Genomic DNA, 21,115 nt, shown 5'->3' on the forward strand with positions numbered 1-21,115 from the left:
TCTTGATTAGGCATTGGGTTTTGGCTACTCAAGAGCTCAAACCCCACCCCCTACCTTGTTCAATTAATTGACAAAGCCCTGAACCCATCATAATCAATATCTCCGTAGTAAACCCTGCCACATAAATGAACCATTCCTGCACATTCTGACTAAGCTTTTGGGGGCTACTTAAGATCCTACATTACAGAGACCTAATAATAATTCATGAAATCACATTAAAGTGGACACCTTTTTTGGATAACTCTACTTGTCTGCGATAGTCTAGATATTAATAAGTGTCATTTCCTTTTCAGTGTTGGATCCTCATGAAGCCCGAGAGGTTCCCGGAGCGACTTCAGGTATGTGAAGCTTCAATGCAGATGATGATTGATGAATAGGATTCTGAACCCTGGGAAGAGAGTTCTCACTGCGATGGGACTTAAACTTCACTGTGAGGCATAAAATGCTGCTGTGACCTATGTTGTGGGCGACTCCTGTGGATAGGAGACTTTATTTGAGCATGATGATGTTGCGGAATGATGTGGAGGCTGGGTTTGTTCATGCCAATGATGTTGAAGTATGTGGAGGCTTTATTTGCGCTTGTCAATGATGCTGAAGGATGTGGAGGCTGGGTTTGTTGATGTCGATGATGCTGAAGGATGTGGAGGCTGGGATTGAGCATTTCCAAGATGCTGAAGGTTGTGGAGGCTGGGCTTGAACATGTCGAAAATGCTGAAGGATAAGGAGGCTGCGTTTGAGCTGATGGAGTCTTTTCAAACACTGAATCTTCCAGGTCCAAGGACGCAGTTGGCTGAAATGCCTGTGACATGTGAATAGTTCTTTAGGGGTGTTAAGGATTCAAGTGGGAGCCTCGGGCATTAGCAAAAGAGTATGTTTTATGATTTTGGTTTAGAACAGAAAAATGTTGGCAGGGAGGCTGTTGGCAATGAGACTATGTGGGAGGAAGGACAGAGCAGAGATTGACAGGGTTAGACATTCTGAACATCTCTGTACTGTTCCAAAAGGAAACACTGTCCAATGTGGACTTTGGAACCAGTCACTCTAGGGGTTTTTAAAAAAACTCCTGAACAAAAGCAGGACCTGTGGAGCTGCAGGGATTTGCAGGCACTGACGGAACCATCACACCCCGGGATGGTCCTAAATAGTTACACATCTTTGCACTTTAAATCTTACTGCAGACACGGCTTCCGTTGTCCGTGCCTTTGTTCTTCCCCGTCTCTCCCTCGCTCCCGTTGTCCGTGATGCCTACCACTTGCAATAGGTCTCGCATTTACGCAAGTTTGAGCTTTTGGCATTATAACTGACAATACCATTTATTTATGTTTTTTCTTTTAAACATAATAAAACGCATTGTCATTTACAATGCCAATATCTGAAACTCATGTAAATGCGAGACCTATTGCATTGCAAATGCTTGGTTTTTATTGGCCATTATTATTTCCCTCGAGGTCCGACAGCCGCGTTATCCCACCACTGGTAAGCAGTCAAGCTGACTTTCGTTGCCACCTCCAGCATGGCTGCCCAACGTGACCGGCCTCGGCGGCCATCTTGTGAGTGGCAAATGGAGCCGAGGGGGAAAGTTGTGCGCAGATGACGCTGTCAGCTCGCACTTCCACGTGTCTCCTGGGCAGCTGCAACAGTGGCAGGGGCTGCCAGAGAGCAGGCTGCAGCTAGAGAAGGGAGGGGACCCCTCACATCTGGGCTGCAACATCCCCCTCCCACCCAAGACTGTCCCTACCCCACCATTCACCGCCTCTCCTGCACCGAGAACCAGGACCAGCAGTTGCTGGTGCAACTTTTCCCAATTTCCCATAACGCACTTGTTGGATTTTCTTTATATCGCCACTTGAATCCCTGGAGGTTGGGTGCATGTTCTAAACCCTTCTCTGACTCCATTGCCTTAAAGTATTTCTGCCCGGTGTGCGCTGTGAGGGCCTCTTCATCTGATGACTGTCCTGCTGCACCCCCTTCTGCGCCTCCATGTGTGAATATCTCGCTTTACAACCTGCTTTGCACCCAATTAGAGAGCCTGGCTTTAATTTAGGAATTTGCCATCTGAGTTTACTCTTTGGGGTTGTTACGTCATAATTTATGTTGCAAAAACATGTTAAGCAGCCTGTTTTTATTGCAGTTAATTCAATACGGTAGCATGTGTGTAAAGGGATAACTTTGGATGCTGGAGGGAAGTTCAGCTACCCGTGCATGAAAGGGGGAGTTGTGTCTACACAGTTGTAGGAGACAAGTCTGCATTAGGTGTATAAAGGGCAACTTTCTGTGGTAGAGATTGCGTTCGACAGATGTAGAAAAGGATAACGCAGGCTGCACAGCTGCAGAAGTGAATTTTGTCTACACGTATGCAGAAAGGACAACTGGCTACACGCACAAAACCGGCTAAAGAGCTTTAAAACTCTGGCTATACATGTAGCGCTTCGAGGTGACTGTCACAGTAGATGGCGTCTTTCTGTCCTATGCTTTCCTTTTGCAGACTCTTATAATCTGGTATTTTAGTCGAGTTGATTCATTTGAAAATACCAGGAAGTTACACTTTGCAGAAACCTTCTATTCCTAAATGAAAGCTTAGGGCTAGATTGTGGTGGCCAAAATGACAAGGCTTCATTTGCTAATCGTACATATGTGTAGGAGGTTCCAGATTTACTCTTATGTACAGTCAGTTGCTTCAGTCTGTTGAGGGACTGCTCTAGCCAGGGGTGTGCCTGAGGCTGGCCTGACTACGCGCGTGCTGAGTGACTTCTTAGGTGACACGTGTGCCTAGACCGCTCTAGCCAGGGGTGTGCCTGAGGCTGGCTTAACTACGCGTGTGCTGACTGACTTCTCAGGTGACACGTGGGTCTAGACCGCTCTAACCAGGGGTGTGCCTGAGGCTGGCTTGACTCCGTGTGTGCTGAGTGACTTCTTAGGTGACACGTGTGCCTAGACTGCTCTAGCCAGGGGTGTGCCTAAGGCTGGCTTGACTCCGGGTGTGCTGAGTGACTTCTTAGGTGACACGTGTGCCTAGACCGCTCTAGCCAGGGGTGTGCCTGAGGCTGGCTTGACTCTGTCTGTGCTGATTGACTTCTCAGGTGACAAGTGGGTCTAGACCGCTTTAGTTGTGCATGTATTAGTTGAATTGCACTGGCAATGAACATACCTGGAGGTACTGACTTGTCTGCGCCAGAGGAGCCGTTCTGTAACTATGTATTTCAGCCCCTCCAGTTATTATACACGTCTTCAATGGGATAGAAAACCCCTTTGTCTCTTGACCCTGTCTGCACCCTAACAGTCGCCAACAGTTATCATTCCAGATGTTCCTTTGTTTGATGCCAGCTGCGGTTTTGAGACATATTGCGCCCTCGTTCACTAGCTGCCCCTGTAAGGAGACCTTTGCCCCTGGTTCTAAAGCCCAGTTGTTTCAAGTGAAGTTAACTCTTGGTCCAGCTCCCAGAGAGCCCAGGCTGTTTGACGGCCACCCAGGGATGGAGACGCCATGTCCTACTGACGTGGGGTGATCTGTCAGGGCCACTTGTCTGTTCTGGAACTAACAGCACCAATAGCTAATGCTTTCATTGGCTGAAACAGGGCAGCAGCTTTTGAGCACCACCTAAAAGTGGTGCGAAATTAATGCACAATTAACACAAAAGGTCCGAAAATTCCCCTTTTCAGCTATGGGGTGAGCGTAAGAGGACAAAATGCTGCTTTTCCTCCACATATGAAAAATGCTCACCCATCCCTCCCCTCCCTCCATATGGACCTTTAACAGTGGGGTGTTTGGATTTTATTCTTGCTCATTGTGACGTGTACTGTAGGATAATGACCCCTGTGTGGCCCTCAGAGTGAATGCATACTGGTTCAATGACGAGGTATAGAGAGAGGTTTGACAGACGCTGCATTCATCTAGTGCAGGAGGAAACATGCTGATAGGATGCCAAGATAGTGGCCAGTTTTGCGGCTTTATTTATGTGTTGGCTACTACACCTTCTAACAAATGTGTTTAATGCTATCCTTCAAACTTGCATATAGGACCTCAAAAGAGTACGAGTTATAATATTTACCTGTACAGTTCTTGGACAGTGCAATAAAGAGTAGCATTTCCTGTGTTTTTGGAGAATGAAATGTATATGGTGCACAACAGTAAACGCGTCCCTTGACCCTGCCCCTGCTGCCCAACTCCACCAAATAATGGTCTGCCCTCCTGTGCCCAGGTCCTGAGTTCGAGGCCCTCCTCCACCTGCGCTTCATCCTTGGTGGGCCAGTGGTGAGTATTGTCTGTCTGTCTTTCTGGTCTCTGTAGTACTGTCTGTTTCCTGTATTTTTTGTATTTCTGTCCTGTATTTCTCTTTCTGTGCTAAATCTCTTGTTTTATCTCTCCTTCTGTGCCCTTTTGCTTCTGTGCCATTCTCTGTGCCCCCTTTGCACTTCCCGCCCTCACTGCTGCCTACCCCTGGGGCCCGACCCTCCCAGCGTGGCTTTCCGCCTCCCAGCTGACCAGCACCTTCCACCTCCCCACCACTACTTAATGGCAGCTGCTGGGCGGCTGCGCCAAAAGCAAGCCCACCTGTCTGGACCGCGCCCACCGCCAGGGATCCTGGTTCTCGTGGCTCCCACTGCTGCGACGTAGTCACCCTCCATGCACTCAACCCAGGATGCCCCACTGCCTGCTGCCATCTCACATCTCCGAAGGACACCCAAGGTCCGTTTAACTGCGGCTTCTCCTGCCTCCGCACACCAAACCCACCTACCGCACGACCATTGAGAACCTGACTCGACCACTTCAGCTGCCTCCTACTCAACACTCGCTCCCTCAGAGGACACGCCATAGAGATCTGGGACCTACTCTAATTCATCTCCCCTGACATTGCCTTCTTCATGGAAACATAGATGAATCCCACTAAGCCCCGGACACTTGAACTTGCCATTTCAGACAGCTACAAAATCATCCAGAGGTACCGCACCAACCGGCAGGGAGGAGGCATCGCAATCGTACACAAAAACACCCTCCGCCTCACAACCAGCTTCGACAAACACTCACCTGACATGGAACACCTCCAGCTCCACTTCCAGATCCAGATCCAGACCAACCAGAACTCCACCCTCCACGGTTCCCTCATCTACAGACACCCAGACCCCACCTAACTCCTTCAGCGAAGCCTTAGTCAAATTCATCGCTCACCACGCTCTCGCCTCAACGGACTACATCCTCCTCGGCTACCTCAATTTCCACCTGGACAACATAGTCGACCACAACAGCTCTTCTCTACTCGAGAACCTCGCCACCATCGTACTTAAGCAATAGGTCACACTTCTAACTCACTCAGCAGGACACATGCTCGACCGCATCTTCTCTGCAAGTAACAACATCACCGTCAGCCACACCTCCAAGCTACATTGGACCGACCACCACTGCGTCCACTTCTCCTTTGCCAAACCCACCGTACACCACCATGCCCACCGCCATCCTCGCAAAATCTGGAACAAAGTCACCAAAGACCAGCTCACCACCTCCTTCAGCAAAACCCCACCACCAACATCCACGGACGCCAATGCTTCAGCACGCAACCTCCACCGCTCGATCTCCAACTGCACCGACACATTGTCTCCCCTCAGGAAACCCTCAGGCATGCGGCCATCCAAGAAAGCCAGCTGGTTCTCTCCTGGCCTCCAAGAATCCAGGCATGTGTGCAGATGGCTCAAGAATAAATGGAAGAGCAGCAAGATCTTGGCAGACCATGCAGCCTTCAAAACCGCCACCACTGCACAACACCACCTCATCAGAAAAGCAATGAAAACAGCTATACAGAAAAGCATCAATGCCAATGCATACAACAGCAAAGAACTCTTCACCGTGGTCAAAGAATATGCCAATTCCAGCATGGAGACAGCAGACATTACCCCTCTCAAGACCTCTGCGACAACCTCGCCACTTTCTTCCACCACAAGATCAAGGAGATCTACGACAGCTTCGCAACCCAAGACCCACCCGTAACCATTGCACCCAATGGCTCCAGACCCCAGCATACCCTGCCCATCTGGAGCACCATCACCTCTGACGATACCCTCAGGATCATGAGGAGCTGTCAGAAGGTGCGCTGGAATCTCCACGGAGGCAGAATGTTGCTTTTTCCCAATGCCCGCCTCCCGGAGCTCACTGCGTTAAGCAGCTTCTCCAGGCCGGGGGAAAGGGGAAGTGGACAGAGAAGAGACACTCGTGCTGGACCTGAACTCCTTCGTCGCCTTTCTTAGATGATACAGGAGCACCTAATGCACAGAGGGAGACAACACTTCAATACTACACTTGTACCTACTTCTGACTTCTTCCTCCTATCGATCCCTCTCTCTCTCTCTCTTTTATCCTACCAGGTTCTGCGTGAGTATTGCTTCTCTTCTTTCTTTTTCTGTATATTCAGTAGGTTGCAGCTGGGATTGAGAGACAGCTACTTTCCTAATGCACATGGGAGAGAAAAGGAACAGTTAAACTCCCTTCCTAACCTAATTCTCTAATTCTTCTATGGGCCTCTCTTCCTACCTTTCTCGCTCATGCTGCGACTACCCAATAGAGGATTCTGGTTTACAACATACAGCAGTTTGAGTAGTCTTCTTGAAGAAAACGATTGTCAATACTCATTGCTTTTCAAATCTCTGGGAGGAAAGGCGAAGCCTTGAACTGTAAGTTGATTTTTCCTTATGCTCAGCTCCTAGGACTGAACGCGCAAAAAGGAAGCCAGGTAGGAGCAAGGGTGGAGGTAAGAAAAAGGGAAGCACGCATGAAAGGCAGGGGGGGAAGGGGAAAAGGAGACTGAGCATTTATTATCACAGAGTTGGAACTTGCTGTGTTCACGACGCAGTCTTTACCAAGTCTAATTCTTACTTGTCTCTGGTCACTATGGTATTCCACTGGCTCACCTCGTATTTGACGGTAGCCTACCGGAGCTGTGAAATAGTAGGAAGCTTCTCAGGAATTCGACGAGCAGCGGGAAACTTTGAACTTCTCAGCTGAAGGGGCAGCACAGTTGACCAACTGCCCAAAACGAGGAGCTGTGATGAGGACGAACTGGTCTGAATGCTGCTCTTCTCTTCTGAAGAGAATGTGCAAAACGAAGAGGAACGCTACCAGTTTTGACAGAAAACTGTAGCGCGACACGAAAATACTTCTACTTCAGTCAAGACTCAAATTGAAGTGCGCAATGGAGTGCGCGCGCGCCGAGGATGAAATCTCGGTTCACGCGATATCCATGCCTTAGCACAAGTACATCAGAAGAATTAGCAATTAGGGCGGCCATCTTAAAGGGGTCAATTCCGCCTAAACGTTTACCCAACAATTGCAACTAGAGGGCTTCACAATAACCCTACGATTGCAATTCTGATTTTCCATTACAGAAATGACGTTCACTAGGTTCCTGACAGTACCCCCTCTCAATGACCGATTGATCGGTCTTGGTTTGAAGGGGTGTTGCAAATGAAAACGTTTTATATGTAATGGAGCATGAACCTCTTCTGCAGGTTCCCAGGATCTTTCTTCAGGACCATACCCCTTCCAGTCAATTAGATAAAATAGTTTTCCTCTAATCTTTTTAGAATCTAAGATCCCTTTAACTTCATACTCTAAATGTTCTTCAATCTTTAAAGGGGGGGGTGTCTTACTTTTCCTAAGATTTGATGCCACAGCCTTTAAGAGGGAAACGTGAAAGACAGGATGGATACCCAAATGAGCAGGTAGTTTCAATTTAACAGTCACTGGACCCAAGACCTGTTCTATAGGAAAAGGACCCACAAAACGAGGCTGAAATTTTCGATTGCCTTTCAATCTGAGGTGACGTGAGGACAACCAAACTGAATCTCCCACTTGATACTCTCTTGCTCTCTTCCTATGTTTGTCTGCTTGCTTCTTATAGCTTTCTTTTGCCTTGAGTAGGTTAGATTCCGCTGACCTATGAGCTGAGGATAACTCTGTGAACAGATCCTTAACTGAAGGTACCCCAAAATCTCCTTGAGTGGTAAAAGGATTTGGATGCCTCCCAAAATTCAAAAAGAATGGGGAAAAACCGGTGGAGACATTCTTTGCGTTATTTTGTGCAAATTCAGCCATCCACAACAGGTCGGACCAATCGCCTCCCTGATCCAGAAGGAACAGCCGAAGGTACTGTTCTAACTCTTGATTCATCCTCTCGGTCTGACCATCTGTCTCAGGGTGGTAACTAGTGGAGAGTCTGACCTCTACTCCTAAACCCTTCATAAAGGCTCTCCAGAAGTGGGACACAAATTGGGGACCTCTGTCCGAAATTAGAATCTTGGGAATCCCATGTATTTTTACTATATGTTCACTAAAAAGCTTAGCTAACTCTGGAGCCGAAGGAACCCCTTTTACTGGGATAAAGTGACTCATCTTAGTGTAGGTGTCTACTACTACCAATACTGTGTTATAACCTCTACTCAATGGTAGGTCCACTATCAGATCTAATGTGACAGTATGCCAAGGGTGCTTGGGGATGGGTAATGGTTGCAAAAACCCCTGGGGAGCCTGTCTAGTGGATTTCCCTCGGGCACATAACTCACAGGAATCTACATATTGTTTGATCTGGGTTTTCATGTGGGGCCACCAGAAGTAACGTTGAATTAGATCGGTAGTTTTCAGGATGCCCTTATGGCCAGCTAAAGGGTGATCGTGACAATCTTTCATAACATGTTCTCGAATCTCCTTAGTCGGCACATAGAGGGTTCCATGAAAGTATGGTAAAGAATCCACGATCTCTCTTCCCTCTTCCTGACTTGCCCATTCTGTCATTTCAGAAGGAGACATGTGTTTTCCAATTTCTTCTTTGTAGTCGGTCAGAGAGAGAGTACATACAATCTTTGATTCTGGAATGATCGGCTGTGGATCTATCGGGTGTTCAGAGGCTTCTGTCTGAATTCGCGATAAGGCATCCGCCTTGCCATTCTTGTTTCCTGGACGATAAGTAATTACAAAATCAAAATCTGCAAAATAAAGGGACCATCGCAATTGGCGAGGAGTTAAAGTTCGTGCGGACTTGAGGAATTGCAAATTCTTGTGATCGGTGAATACTGTAACCGTATGTCGAGCTCCAAGCAGATAATGTCTCCATTCGGCAAAAGCATCTTTGACTGCCAATAACTCCTTCTCAGCAATGGTGTAATTGATCTCGGCTGGACTAAGTTTTCTTGAGTGATATGCCACAGGATGCAATTGCCCAGTAGTTTTGTGCCGTTGGGACAAGACTCCTCCAATAGCTTGATCTGAAGCGTCTGCTTCCACATAGAATGGCTCGGCTGGGTCCGCATGAAGCAAGATTGGGGCTGAAGTGAAACTCTTCTTGAGGTACTCAAAAGCTTGTTCCGCCTCAACTGACCACTGGAACTTTACACCCTTTTTGAGCAATCGAGTAATCGGGACAATTTTTTGCGAAAATCCTTGAATAAACCGGCGATAGAAATTGGCAAACCCCAAGAAGCTCTGGATCTCTCTGACATTCTTAGGTGGAGGCCATTCTATGACAGCTTGAACCTTCTTAGCGTCCATTGTGATCCCACCAGGAGACACTAAGAATCCCAGGAACTCTACTGACTGTACACTGAAAGCACATTTTTCTAATTTGACATACAGTTGATGTTGATGGAGCCTTTCTAGTACAGCCTTAACATGACCAGAATGTTCTTGAGGATCCCTGGAGAAGATTAAAATGTCATCCAAATAGATGACAGCAATCTTATCCAACAAATCTCCCATGACGTCGTTGATGAAATGTTGGAATGCCGCTGGGGCATTGCAGAGGCCAAATGGCATAACCTGATATTCAAACAATCCATATTTGGTTCTGAAGGCAGTTTTCCATTCATGCCCCTCCTTCATGCGAATAAGGTGATAGGCCCCTCTCAGATCTAGTTTGGTGAATATCTGAGCATCTTTAATCTGATCAAGAAGAACAGAGATCAATGGTAGTGGATAACGGTTCTTAATAGTTGCTCGGTTGATTGCACGATAGTCTATGCACGTTCTTAAGGAACCTTCTTTCTTTGGAATGAAGAACAGCGGAGAAGAGACCGGCGACTGAGACGGTCTAATGAAGCCGTTGGCAAGATATCTATCGAGGTATTCCTTAAGGTAGCCGTTCTCTGCTTCGGTCAAAGCATAAATCCTACTGCAAGGCAGAGCAACTCCTGGTTCCAAGTCAATGGCACAGTCATAAGAACGATGTGGTGGCAACTTCTCAGCCTCTTGTTCACTGAATACTTCCTTGTATTCTTCATATTCCTTTGGAATCTCCAAGGTATCAATAACTCCAATGGATCCTCCCCCATAGGACAACAGAGTTGCTAGCGAGGGCTCCAAAATCTCTTCAGCTTGCGGGAAACAATGTTCTGAGCAAAAGGATGAATCCATGTTGACTGTCCGATGTTCCCAATCAATATTAGGGTTATGCAAGGAGAGCCACGGAATACCTAGGATAATTTGAAATTGCGGAGCATCAATTAAATTGAATTGGATATTTTCTCGGTGGCCGTTGGACTGAATGAGTTCCACCAATTCTGTATGATGTGTAATAGGGCCCGAAGAGAGGTTGGTTCCATCAACTGCTCTAACTGATTCCTTACGATCCTTAAGCACCGCTTGGATTCCCATCTTTCTGGCATATTTAATATCGCAAAAGTTACCAGTGGCCCCAGAATCAATCATGATGACCACTCCTGTGATTTCTTTCTTGCTGAATCGTACAGTCATTTGCAAGGTTAAATGTGGACTTAGAGTTTGAAGAGTATTCATAATTTGATGGCTCACAGGAGTCGGATTCCCTTGTTGCACCACCTGAGCGACTCCGCCTACAGATGGTTTTGGGAGTTTCCCGAAGCTACGGTCTTAGGTCTCTTAGGACACTCCTTCACAAAATGTCCAGCACTCCCACAATACATACAGAGCTTCTTTTGTCTTCTTTGTTCTTTCTCTTCTCGGGTTAAAGGACCGCGAACAGATCCTATCTGCATTGGTTCACCTTCCAGGGAAGTTCCTGAACTCTTACTCTGATCAGCTCTTGCTCTATCGAATCGTGGAATATTCCATCGAAAATCTCGTGACCTCTTTTCTCCTTTTCTCTCTGAACTTCGGAAATCAATCTCCAACACCAGGTCCACTAGTTCCGAAAACTCTGTAGGCCGATTTGGAATCTGTGCCAATGTATCTTTGATGTCATCACGTAATCCCCGATAGAATAGGGCAGATCTTTTTTCCTCTGGCCAGTTTGTTTCTACTAAAAGTTTATTGAAATGAGTCAAATACGTTATAAGGTCTTTGGATCCCTGACGCAACTCTAACAATTCATTGTCTGTAGCTTGGGAGATTCTGCGTCTATCGAAGATCCTCAAAAATTCAGCCTTGAAACGTTCAAAGTCATACAAAAAAGGATCATCCCGTGAAACTAAAGGCATGGCCCAGTTTGCAGCATCCCCACTCAGGTAGGATAATATAAAGGCTACTCGTGACTGAGCATCTGGAAAGAGAGTAGAACGACACATAAAATGTAAGGAGCACTGCGTTAGAAAAAGCTGGGCCTTTTGTGGATCTCCACTAAATCTTTCTGGTGGGGCCAAAGGAATAAGTGGAGAAACTGAATGCACTACCTGTGCTACTGTACGCTGGTCTTGGTCAGCTGAAATGTTACTAGACAAGGACTGGGACATGGAAGCTCCTGTCGTGATTTCACTAACCCTTTTAGAGAGTAACATTGTCTCTTGACGGGAAGCTAATATATCCTGCCTTAAATTTTTGTTGTCTTCACTAAGTGTCCCCATTTCTCGCTGAATTCCCTCTAACATTTCTCCTAAAGCCTTTAAACTAAATCCCTCAGCCATTCTGCCTGGGTGAAGGAAATTCGTGGGCACTTCAATCTGTCAGAAGGTGCGCTGGAATCTCCACGGAGGCAGAATGTTGCTTTTTCCCAATGCCCGCCTCCCGGAGCTCACTGCGTTAAGCAGCTTCTCCAGGCCGGGGGAAAGGGGAAGTGGACAGAGAAGAGACACTCGTGCTGGACCTGAACTCCTTCGTCGCCTTTCTTAGATGATACAGGAGCACCTAATGCACAGAGGGAGACAACACTTCAATACTACACTTGTACCTACTTCTGACTTCTTCCTCCTATCGATCCCTCTCTCTCTCTCTCTTTTATCCTACCAGGTTCTGCGTGAGTATTGCTTCTCTTCTTTCTTTTTCTGTATATTCAGTAGGTTGCAGCTGGGATTGAGAGACAGCTACTTTCCTAATGCACATGGGAGAGAAAAGGAACAGTTAAACTCCCTTCCTAACCTAATTCTCTAATTCTTCTATGGGCCTCTCTTCCTACCTTTCTCGCTCATGCTGCGACTACCCAATAGAGGATTCTGGTTTACAACATACAGCAGTTTGAGTAGTCTTCTTGAAGAAAACGATTGTCAATACTCATTGCTTTTCAAATCTCTGGGAGGAAAGGCGAAGCCTTGAACTGTAAGTTGATTTTTCCTTATGCTCAGCTCCTAGGACTGAACGCGCAAAAAGGAAGCCAGGTAGGAGCAAGGGTGGAGGTAAGAAAAAGGGAAGCACGCATGAAAGGCAGGGGGGGAAGGGGAAAAGGAGACTGAGCATTTATTATCACAGAGTTGGAACTTGCTGTGTTCACGACGCAGTCTTTACCAAGTCTAATTCTTACTTGTCTCTGGTCACTATGGTATTCCACTGGCTCACCTCGTATTTGACGGTAGCCTACCGGAGCTGTGAAATAGTAGGAAGCTTCTCAGGAATTCGACGAGCAGCGGGAAACTTTGAACTTCTCAGCTGAAGGGGCAGCACAGTTGACCAACTGCCCAAAACGAGGAGCTGTGATGAGGACGAACTGGTCTGAATGCTGCTCTTCTCTTCTGAAGAGAATGTGCAAAACGAAGAGGAACGCTACCAGTTTTGACAGAAAACTGTAGCGCGACACGAAAATACTTCTACTTCAGTCAAGACTCAAATTGAAGTGCGCAATGGAGTGCGCGCGCGCCGAGGATGAAATCTCGGTTCACGCGATATCCATGCCTTAGCACAAGTACATCAGAAGAATTAGCAATTAGGGCGGCCATCTTAAAGGGGTCAATTCCGCCTAAACGTTTACCCAACAATTGCAACTAGAGGGCTTCACAATAACCCTACGATTGCAATTCTGATTTTCCATTACAGAAATGACGTTCACTAGGTTCCTGACAGGAGCATCCACTCCGGAGCCCCCTCGGATCCCTGCCCTCACTACATCTTCAACAGAGCCGGCACCTCCATCGCCCCTGAACTCTGCAGCACCTTCAACTGTTCCATCGAGTCCGCCACCTTCCCCGAAGACCGGAAACATGCATAAATCAACCCCCTGCTGAAGAAACCCTCTGTCGACCCAACAGACCTAAAGAACTACAGACCTATCTCTCTGCTCCCCTTGCCAACCTAAGTCATCGAGAAGTTCATCAACACCCAACTCTCCCAGTTCATGGAAATGAACAACATCCGCACCCTCCTCGACCGAGGCAAAACTGCAACCTTCATCCTACTGGACCTCTCGGCAGCCTTCGACGCCGTCTCCCATCACACCCTCTACACAAGGCTCCATGACGCCAGCATCCTCGACAAGACCCAAGAATGGATCCGGGCTTTCCTCACCGGAAAAACATAGAGAGTCAGACTTCCACCTTTCTACTCAGAACCCACCGAGATCAGCTGTGGAGTGCCCCAGGCCACCCACCTCCCTGATCCTCACTCTCTTCAACAACTACAAGGCGCTGCTTGCAGCCATTGTCAGAAGCCACAAACTTAACATCTCCTACGCAGATGACAACCAGATGATTCTCTCCCTCAAAGACAAACACACAGATGGCAAGAGCAACTTCCACGATGGGCTGAAGGCAGACGCCACGTGGATGAAGAACAGCTGCCTCAAGCTCAACTGAAACAAGACTGAAGTCCCGATCCTGGGCTCCACCCCCTCCACTGGAACGACTTGTGGTGGCCCGCGGCACTCGGAACCCACGACACACACCCACGGACCAAGTACGTAACCTTGTCATCATACTGGACTCCTCACTCTCTAAATCAATGCCGTCTCGTTCTCCTGCTTCCACACGCTCTGTATGCTTCAGAAGACACCCATGCACTCGTCAGCAGCAGACTGGACTGCACCAACACACTCTACGCCGATACCACCAAAAAGCGAATTAAGAAACTACAGAACCTCTAGAATACCTCTGCCAGACTCACTCTTCCCCATTGCAGCCACATACACTGGCACCCGATCAAAAAAAGATTGACCTTCGAGCCCCACAGGCACATTTGCAAAGCCCTCCACAATGCTGGATCTGCATACCTCTACTGCCGCCTCTCCCTCCACACGCCAACCAGACATCTCCGCTCCACCCAACTGGCCCTGGCCACCATCCCACGGATCCGCAAGACCACAGTGTAGAAAAGATGGATCTACCTCTTATGGTTACCCCTACTTTTTGCTGATGTTTTACTGTTTTTGGACTAGTATGACTGGGATCCTGCTATCCAGGAGACCAGTCTATCTTTCTCCCTTAAATTGCAATGTGTGTACCTTAGGTACACTCCAGATTTAATACTGGGGTACCCTTGTCAGTCCCTAGTATATGGTACACATGTACCAAAGGCCTAGGTACCCCAGAGGCCTCCCATGGGCTGCAGCATGTGCCACCCATGAGAGGCCATTCAATATGACACCACAGGTTTGCTACTGCAACCTGTGTATGGTGGTGCATGCACCCCTTACTTAGATATAGGTTACCTATAACTGTATCTAAATCACTACACTTAAAACCTATCAGTCACCCATATAGCAGGCCTTGTCAATCCTGAAGGCACGGTGCTGGGTTTTACGTGAGAGGGTGCCCCTGCATGAGCAGGGCCCCTTTGCAGCCTTCGGAGACTATTCTCCCGGGTTGTATGTGATGCAGCAATACATATAGTTTAATGTGGGTTATAACTAGGGCTCCCGGTTTTATGGTATTTATTTTTTTGCCATTTCCGTCTGTATTTATCCATATTTATTTTTTGGGCATTTTTTGTGTAGTTATCCACATTTGTTTTTCCCACACGCAAAAGACGATGCTACAGCTAGTATTTTTCCACATTTATTTAAATTGACAATTTTATTCGTTTTCTAGTACAAAATAGGCTATATTGTACTAGAAAACGAATAAAAAATTGGTTAACAAAAAGGGCAGGAAGTGTAGGGTGGAGAGGGAAGCGCAAGGTGGAAGCATAACTATAGAGCTTTCGGTGTTTGGTAACCCAGGGGCTTCTAACAAAAAACTGTCTATATAATGCAACCCTTACTCCAGGCTGCAACGACCCTTACCTGCGCTGCAACAGCCCTTGCTATGCCATTTCATGCACCACATAGGTCTCTGCAAACGCACTGGATTGCTGGCCTTCCCCACCCCTGAAACCCAGTTCTGGGACCAAGTAAAAGCCTTGCCAGTGCTCCTGCTTCCTGGCCTTCAGTGCCTCTGCTAGTCCAGCACTCGTACCCTATTCAGCTGTCGGTGCACCCCGTGTACTCTGTCTCACTACTGCCATTAAAGCACCAGAACCCAGACACAGACCCACCAACACACCTCACTTGGAACCAGCTGGTCGCTGCTGCTGCAGAGCGGGACCCACGCACCACTGTGAATGTTCTTGTAAGAGAGGAAGAAATAACTACTAATTCTGTGTTGGGAAATTCTCACATCAAGAGAACGACGAAGGATCGTGCAGAGCTATAGTGATCGGAGTATCCACCTAGACCCACCTACACCCAGAGTCCCAACAGAACTCCCCAGTACTTATATAGGGTACTGAGAACGCTGACCAGCTCTAAGCAATGTACTTGAAGAGCTGCCCAGCTTTGATAAGGTTCTGACAACACTGCCCAGCTCTGACAAGGTACTGAGGCACCTGAATGTAGTGAGCGAGCTGCCCAGCACTCAGCAATGTACTAAGATATCTGTCCATCACTAACATCGTATTAAGGAAGTCGCTATGTACAATGTATCGAAGGAGCTGTGCGGCACTGAGCAATGTCCATCCATTCACCCTCAAAGTACTAGTGAAGCAGCCAGCTACCTTCACTGCAGTGGACAAAGGTACTGGGGCAGGGCAAATAATCTCTCCAGGGCTTGGTTGTTCTCACCTCTTCGCTTGCATCTTTATGCTGAGAGTATCCTGACATCAGCCTTCTCAGTTGGTACAATCCTCGAGCCTCATCCAACCACCACAGCATGTCTATTGCACGTCTATTGACTGGCCTGCTCTGGAGGTGCCAAATCCTAATGGAAGTACCAGTAACTAGTGAGGTTTTCAGACCCCTGCGACAATTGACAATGCACACATGTGCTCGGTTGTTATGTGAGGGCATTGCCACCCCCCCCACCTGTCCTGTGTGTCAGCCAGGGCTGAGACAGCTCCCCAGGCACGCACACACACAGGCAGACAGTTTTTGAGATCCCAGCCGCACCGAGTACTTCACAGGTTTTGTAAAAGACCATTCATTGTTAGCGAGGCTTTGTTGTTTATTTCACCCCTTCTTACCAGACTGCTGGCAGTGTCTACAGGACCCCCCTGTGCTCAGTGGCTTATAACACCGAACCGTAAAGAGCTGCCTTTCACACGGGACAGCAGAATTGTTTGGACCAAAGAACGTGCACTGACAGAGGGAAGCAACTCCGCATTCACAGCTTCATGCCAGGGTCGAAACAGCATATAGACCCCCTCTCCACTAGTTACACGCAGCTCACACCGAGTTTATAAACAACGTGGAACCCTCACTCCCCCCAGAGTGTAGAAGAAAATGAAACCGGGGTGTAAATCTCATGTACACCCTCACCATGTAAAGACAGCGCGTGCCGGAGTATTAATGCCAGAAACGCTCTTGCAGCCATTGTAACCATTTAATACACCTTACACTGGGTCTAACTCCACGTAGCAGCTGGGTAAAACGTGTCTAGACACCGCTTAGACTATCACCGCTACCTGTTTACATGAGTTAGTGAATTACACTGAATTTACGTCACACAGAGACTCCTCCACAGACCAGCTGCTCACAGCGGGGTCCAAGTAGCAGGCAGCGGCAGGTATTGTCGATGGAGCAGACTGAAACCAGGTCTAAATCACGGCCACTGAAGTCATGAGATTCTGCAGCAAAATACCAACTGCAGCGCGGCAACATTTGCTAGTATTTTGCAGTTTCTAAATATAAATACAGATAAAGGAAATATAGTTTTCCGTCTGTATTTATATGTAAAAATCCGTAAAAACGGAAAACCAGGAGCCCTAGTTATAACCTTGCGGTAAAAGCTAACTTTAAAATGGCTGCTTAGAACCATGTCGTGTTTGGTGTCAAACACCTTGAAATAAAACCACCACACCAGTACCTGGTGTGGGAGGTTTGATTCCACCCTTCCACGAAGACATGCGTGTGTCACAGGTCTACCCGGTAGCAGCTTTCTTAACCTGGGCAGCACAAAATGGACGCTGCCAGCTACAGACACATTTCTGCCCTCCTGCTGCTTAGCCAAGCTCAAGCAGGGAAATGCCTGGGAATAGGTATCCTGTCACAAGGAGGTGTGACCACCTCACAGACAGGCTTTAGTGTATTGGGACTTTGTGTGTGCACTCTGAGAGTGCCAGAAAGTCTGCACTATGGGCACATTTGGTGTCCCTATGCATAGTCCAGATCAAACTGGTTCAGAAGCCATTTGCTCCTGCTCTGGTGCGAAACTGGACAAAGGGACACGGGTGTATCATCCCCTCTGTCCTGCCCTTCCCATAGGAGGGACCCCTGAATCTGTCCTACCCCTTCCCGTGGGTATAAAATGGGTTACCTGGCTACAGGACTTTGGATTTTACCTGGACAAGATTCTGCTACAGAAGATACCAAGTACTTTGACTGTCTGCACGACGCTGGACGACTGAAGAATCTCCCTTGGAGTAAAGGAGTTACTCCCCTGCTGCGGCAGGCACCTTAAGCGCATCTGACCAGCTTGCATCTCCCGAGCTCCTGATGACTCCGAAGATTTCTGCAACACAGGAGGTGGGTCCCTAAAGGCCCCTGAGGTCAATCTGCCCTTCCAGTGAAGCTGAGGCCAGTATCCCTCGTGGGGACCGCGTGACCTGAACCCCTGTGCACCGCGTTCTTTTGCAACTGCACATACTTACCAGCATTTCCTGAAGTTGTGCATTGGACTCCGTGTAGTCCTGACCCCGAGCAGTATTTCCACTGAAGATCTCCAGCCTCCTCACACCGTGTGCGCCGTGGGCTTGTACTTTGTAATCCTGCCAGAGTTCTCCTCGCGATCCCTGGTCCGTTGGCCTGTGGGTCCTGCCGAGGGTCACCTTGTTTGTTATTGGGCTTACCTGGTTGCTCCAGATGTGCCCTGACTTTCAATTGCTTGGAGGGTCTCCTGGACCTTGCTGGTCCACACCGTAACTTGTTTTCTCTTTATGCATTGGTTGCATTTACCAAGGCTTGTTGGTACCTCAGCAAGACACCGACCCCTCAGCAGTCGATAGCCTTCGTAGGACAGCTAAACTCCAGAATCTGGCCATCCTCGACGTCTCCTGGTCCTCATGGCTGAAGAGTCAAGCAGCACCTCATCTCACCTGAAGCACCCGACATCGGTGGGCATTCGCCTACTGAGCCCCTGGTCACGTGAAGTGACCCAGACTCTGTCCCCTCTGCTTTCAGGTTCCTCTTACCTCGAATCCAGGTTTGGGTTCCACTGGACACTCTCCACTTCCATGGCAGCAGTACTTCTTCTCAGCACGCCATTGAAAACGACGGAGGTTTCCGACACCAATTGACGCCTATGCACCCGGCTCCTCTGGGATAGGTAACTCCGGTACCTCGGTATCCACAGGTGGATTGGCCTTAGAATCTCTTAAGTTCCAAAGATCTTGCTTGAAGTCCTCTCCGAAGTGTCTTTAAACTGTAAAACTTTAACCGCGTTTTTTCCATATATTTGTACAGAGCCCACGTTCATGTTCACACACTGCACCCGTCCTCCATGGGGTCCCAGTCTACTCACCTGGGGTGGTTCCTTGGGGTCCCAGCGATTCTACGTGATCTAGACACTCTGTCTATTGATGTCATGACTGTTATACCATTTATTTAGTATATGGTGCGGTCTCCCCTGGGAGCCCGCTGTGTATTGTGCTACTTTCAACTGTTCTATTGAAACGTATTGAGTGTTTTGTGTTCTATTCTCGTGTAGAGAATAGAAGAGAGCTTTTTAGAAATAAATACATATTTTTATATAAACACTTTGTGGTTCTCCTATCATTTGATCATTCAGGAGGTGATATTCTGGTAAAACAAGCTGCTTTACATTCCTTCAAGATTAAGCCTGAAGGCTGCTCTCCATAGCTACCACTAGGATAGCTTTCAATAAAGGTTATCTTTGACCTCATACATCATAAGGGTTGTTTGGACTGATACAAGGTGCCCACTTTAATTAGTGGAGAGCATATACCGGGCCAACTTCTCACAGGAGTCACTTCTCAAACCCCCTAAACAGGACATAGTGGACTATGTACTTGGTCTCCGCTCCATGATGGCTGAGTACATGAAGGCATCAAATAACCTTGAGGCTAGCCAGGAATTACAAAAAGCCTGGCATGACCAAAAGGCTGTTTTGACTGTGTATCAGCCAGGACAGAAGGTATGGGTGATGGAGTCTGTGGCCCCAGCAGCTCTCCAAGACAAGTGGAGTCGACCCCATACCATACTTGAGCGGAAGGGAGAGGCTACCTACCTGGTGGACCTTGGTACTCCCAGGAGCCCCCATTGGGTGCTCCATGTGAACCGACACAAGCCATATGTGGACAGGGAAGACATGGGCTTTCTCTTGGCTACTGATGAGGGACAGGAGGTAGAGAGTGATCCACTCCCTGACCTGCTCTCACAGAGCCCTAATAATGGTTCAGTGGATGATGTAGCCTTGGAAGGCAGCCTCACTGACCAGCAGCAAACTGATTGTAGGCAAGTCCTGAATCAGTTTAGACACATGTTCTCACTGGCTCAAGTCAGACTACCTGGTGTACACATGAGGTGGACACAGGTGACAGTCTGCCTGTTAAAAATAAGATTTACAGGCAACCTGACCATGTCGGGGACTAAATCAGGACTGAAGTCCAGAAAATGTTGGAACTGGGAGTGATTGAGCCCTAATATAGCCCTTGAGCTAGCCCAGTAGTTTTAGTCACAAAACCTCACACTCAGGTTGGTAAGAGAGAGATGAGGTTTTGTGTAGACTACAGGGGTCTCAATGCAGTCACTAGGACTGACGCTCATCCAATTCCAAGGGCGGATGAACTTATTGATACTTTGGCCTCCCCCAAGTTTCTAAGTACATTTGATCTCACAGCTGGTTACTGGCTGTTAGAAATGGGATTTCCTGCAGGCTAGAGCAAGGGCCGAAACTAGGCAAAAATCTCCACTCTAGTCAGGATAAGGGCGTTACACTCCTAAAATAACCTCTGCTCACCCCCTTGGTAGCTTGGCACGAGCAGTCAGGCTCATCTTAGAGGCAGTGTGTAAAGCATTTGCACATAACCCACAGTAATACAGTGTAAGCACTACAAAAAGACACCACACCAGTTTAGAAAAATATCCAATATTTTTATATAATTAAAACAAGACCAAAAAAAACAAATCCACAAAACTATATGTAAAAAAAAGTCTGTAGTTATCAAAATAAGTTTAAAACAAAGTTCCTCGATGTCGGTAGCTTCGTCCGGTGCTACCAAAGCGTCGAACAACAAATCCAACAGTTCTGGCTGTCCTCGGGGTCGCAGGCCAGTTACGGTGTCGGGAAGAACCGCAAACAGTACTTGTGAGAAATGCTGGGTGATGAGGCCCTTGAAGTCACTCGCTTTGCAGGTCGAGCTTCTCTCTGATGGAATCAGGAGCGCTGGCGTTGGCAGGCATCAGGTGCTGCCTTGCAAAGTGCAGCTGTGCGGCGTGTGGTGCCCCCAGTTCGCGGTGCGAGCAAAGGCTCGGTGGTGGCATCAGAGGGCATCGTCGGTGAGACCAGGGTCGCGGTGCGATATGAAGGCAGTGCT

At 47.9% G+C, this 21,115-nt stretch overlaps 1 protein-coding gene across 1 annotated transcript in view; it reads left to right on the plus strand.

Moving 5' to 3' along the window:
• LOC146822461 (NACHT, LRR and PYD domains-containing protein 3-like) overlaps window positions 1-21,115 on the plus strand; it is a 357,577-nt gene that overhangs the window by 26,773 nt on the left and 309,689 nt on the right. The window contains exon 2 of the mRNA XM_085610062.1: window positions 294-338. Within this exon, the coding sequence (XP_085466188.1) occupies window positions 294-338 (45 nt within the window). The remainder of the gene's footprint in view (window positions 1-293; window positions 339-21,115) is intronic.

The sequence above is a fragment of the Triturus cristatus genome, chromosome 6, assembly GCF_964204655.1.
Source record: "Triturus cristatus chromosome 6, aTriCri1.1, whole genome shotgun sequence".
NCBI classification, from domain to species: Eukaryota; Metazoa; Chordata; class Amphibia; order Caudata; family Salamandridae; genus Triturus; species Triturus cristatus.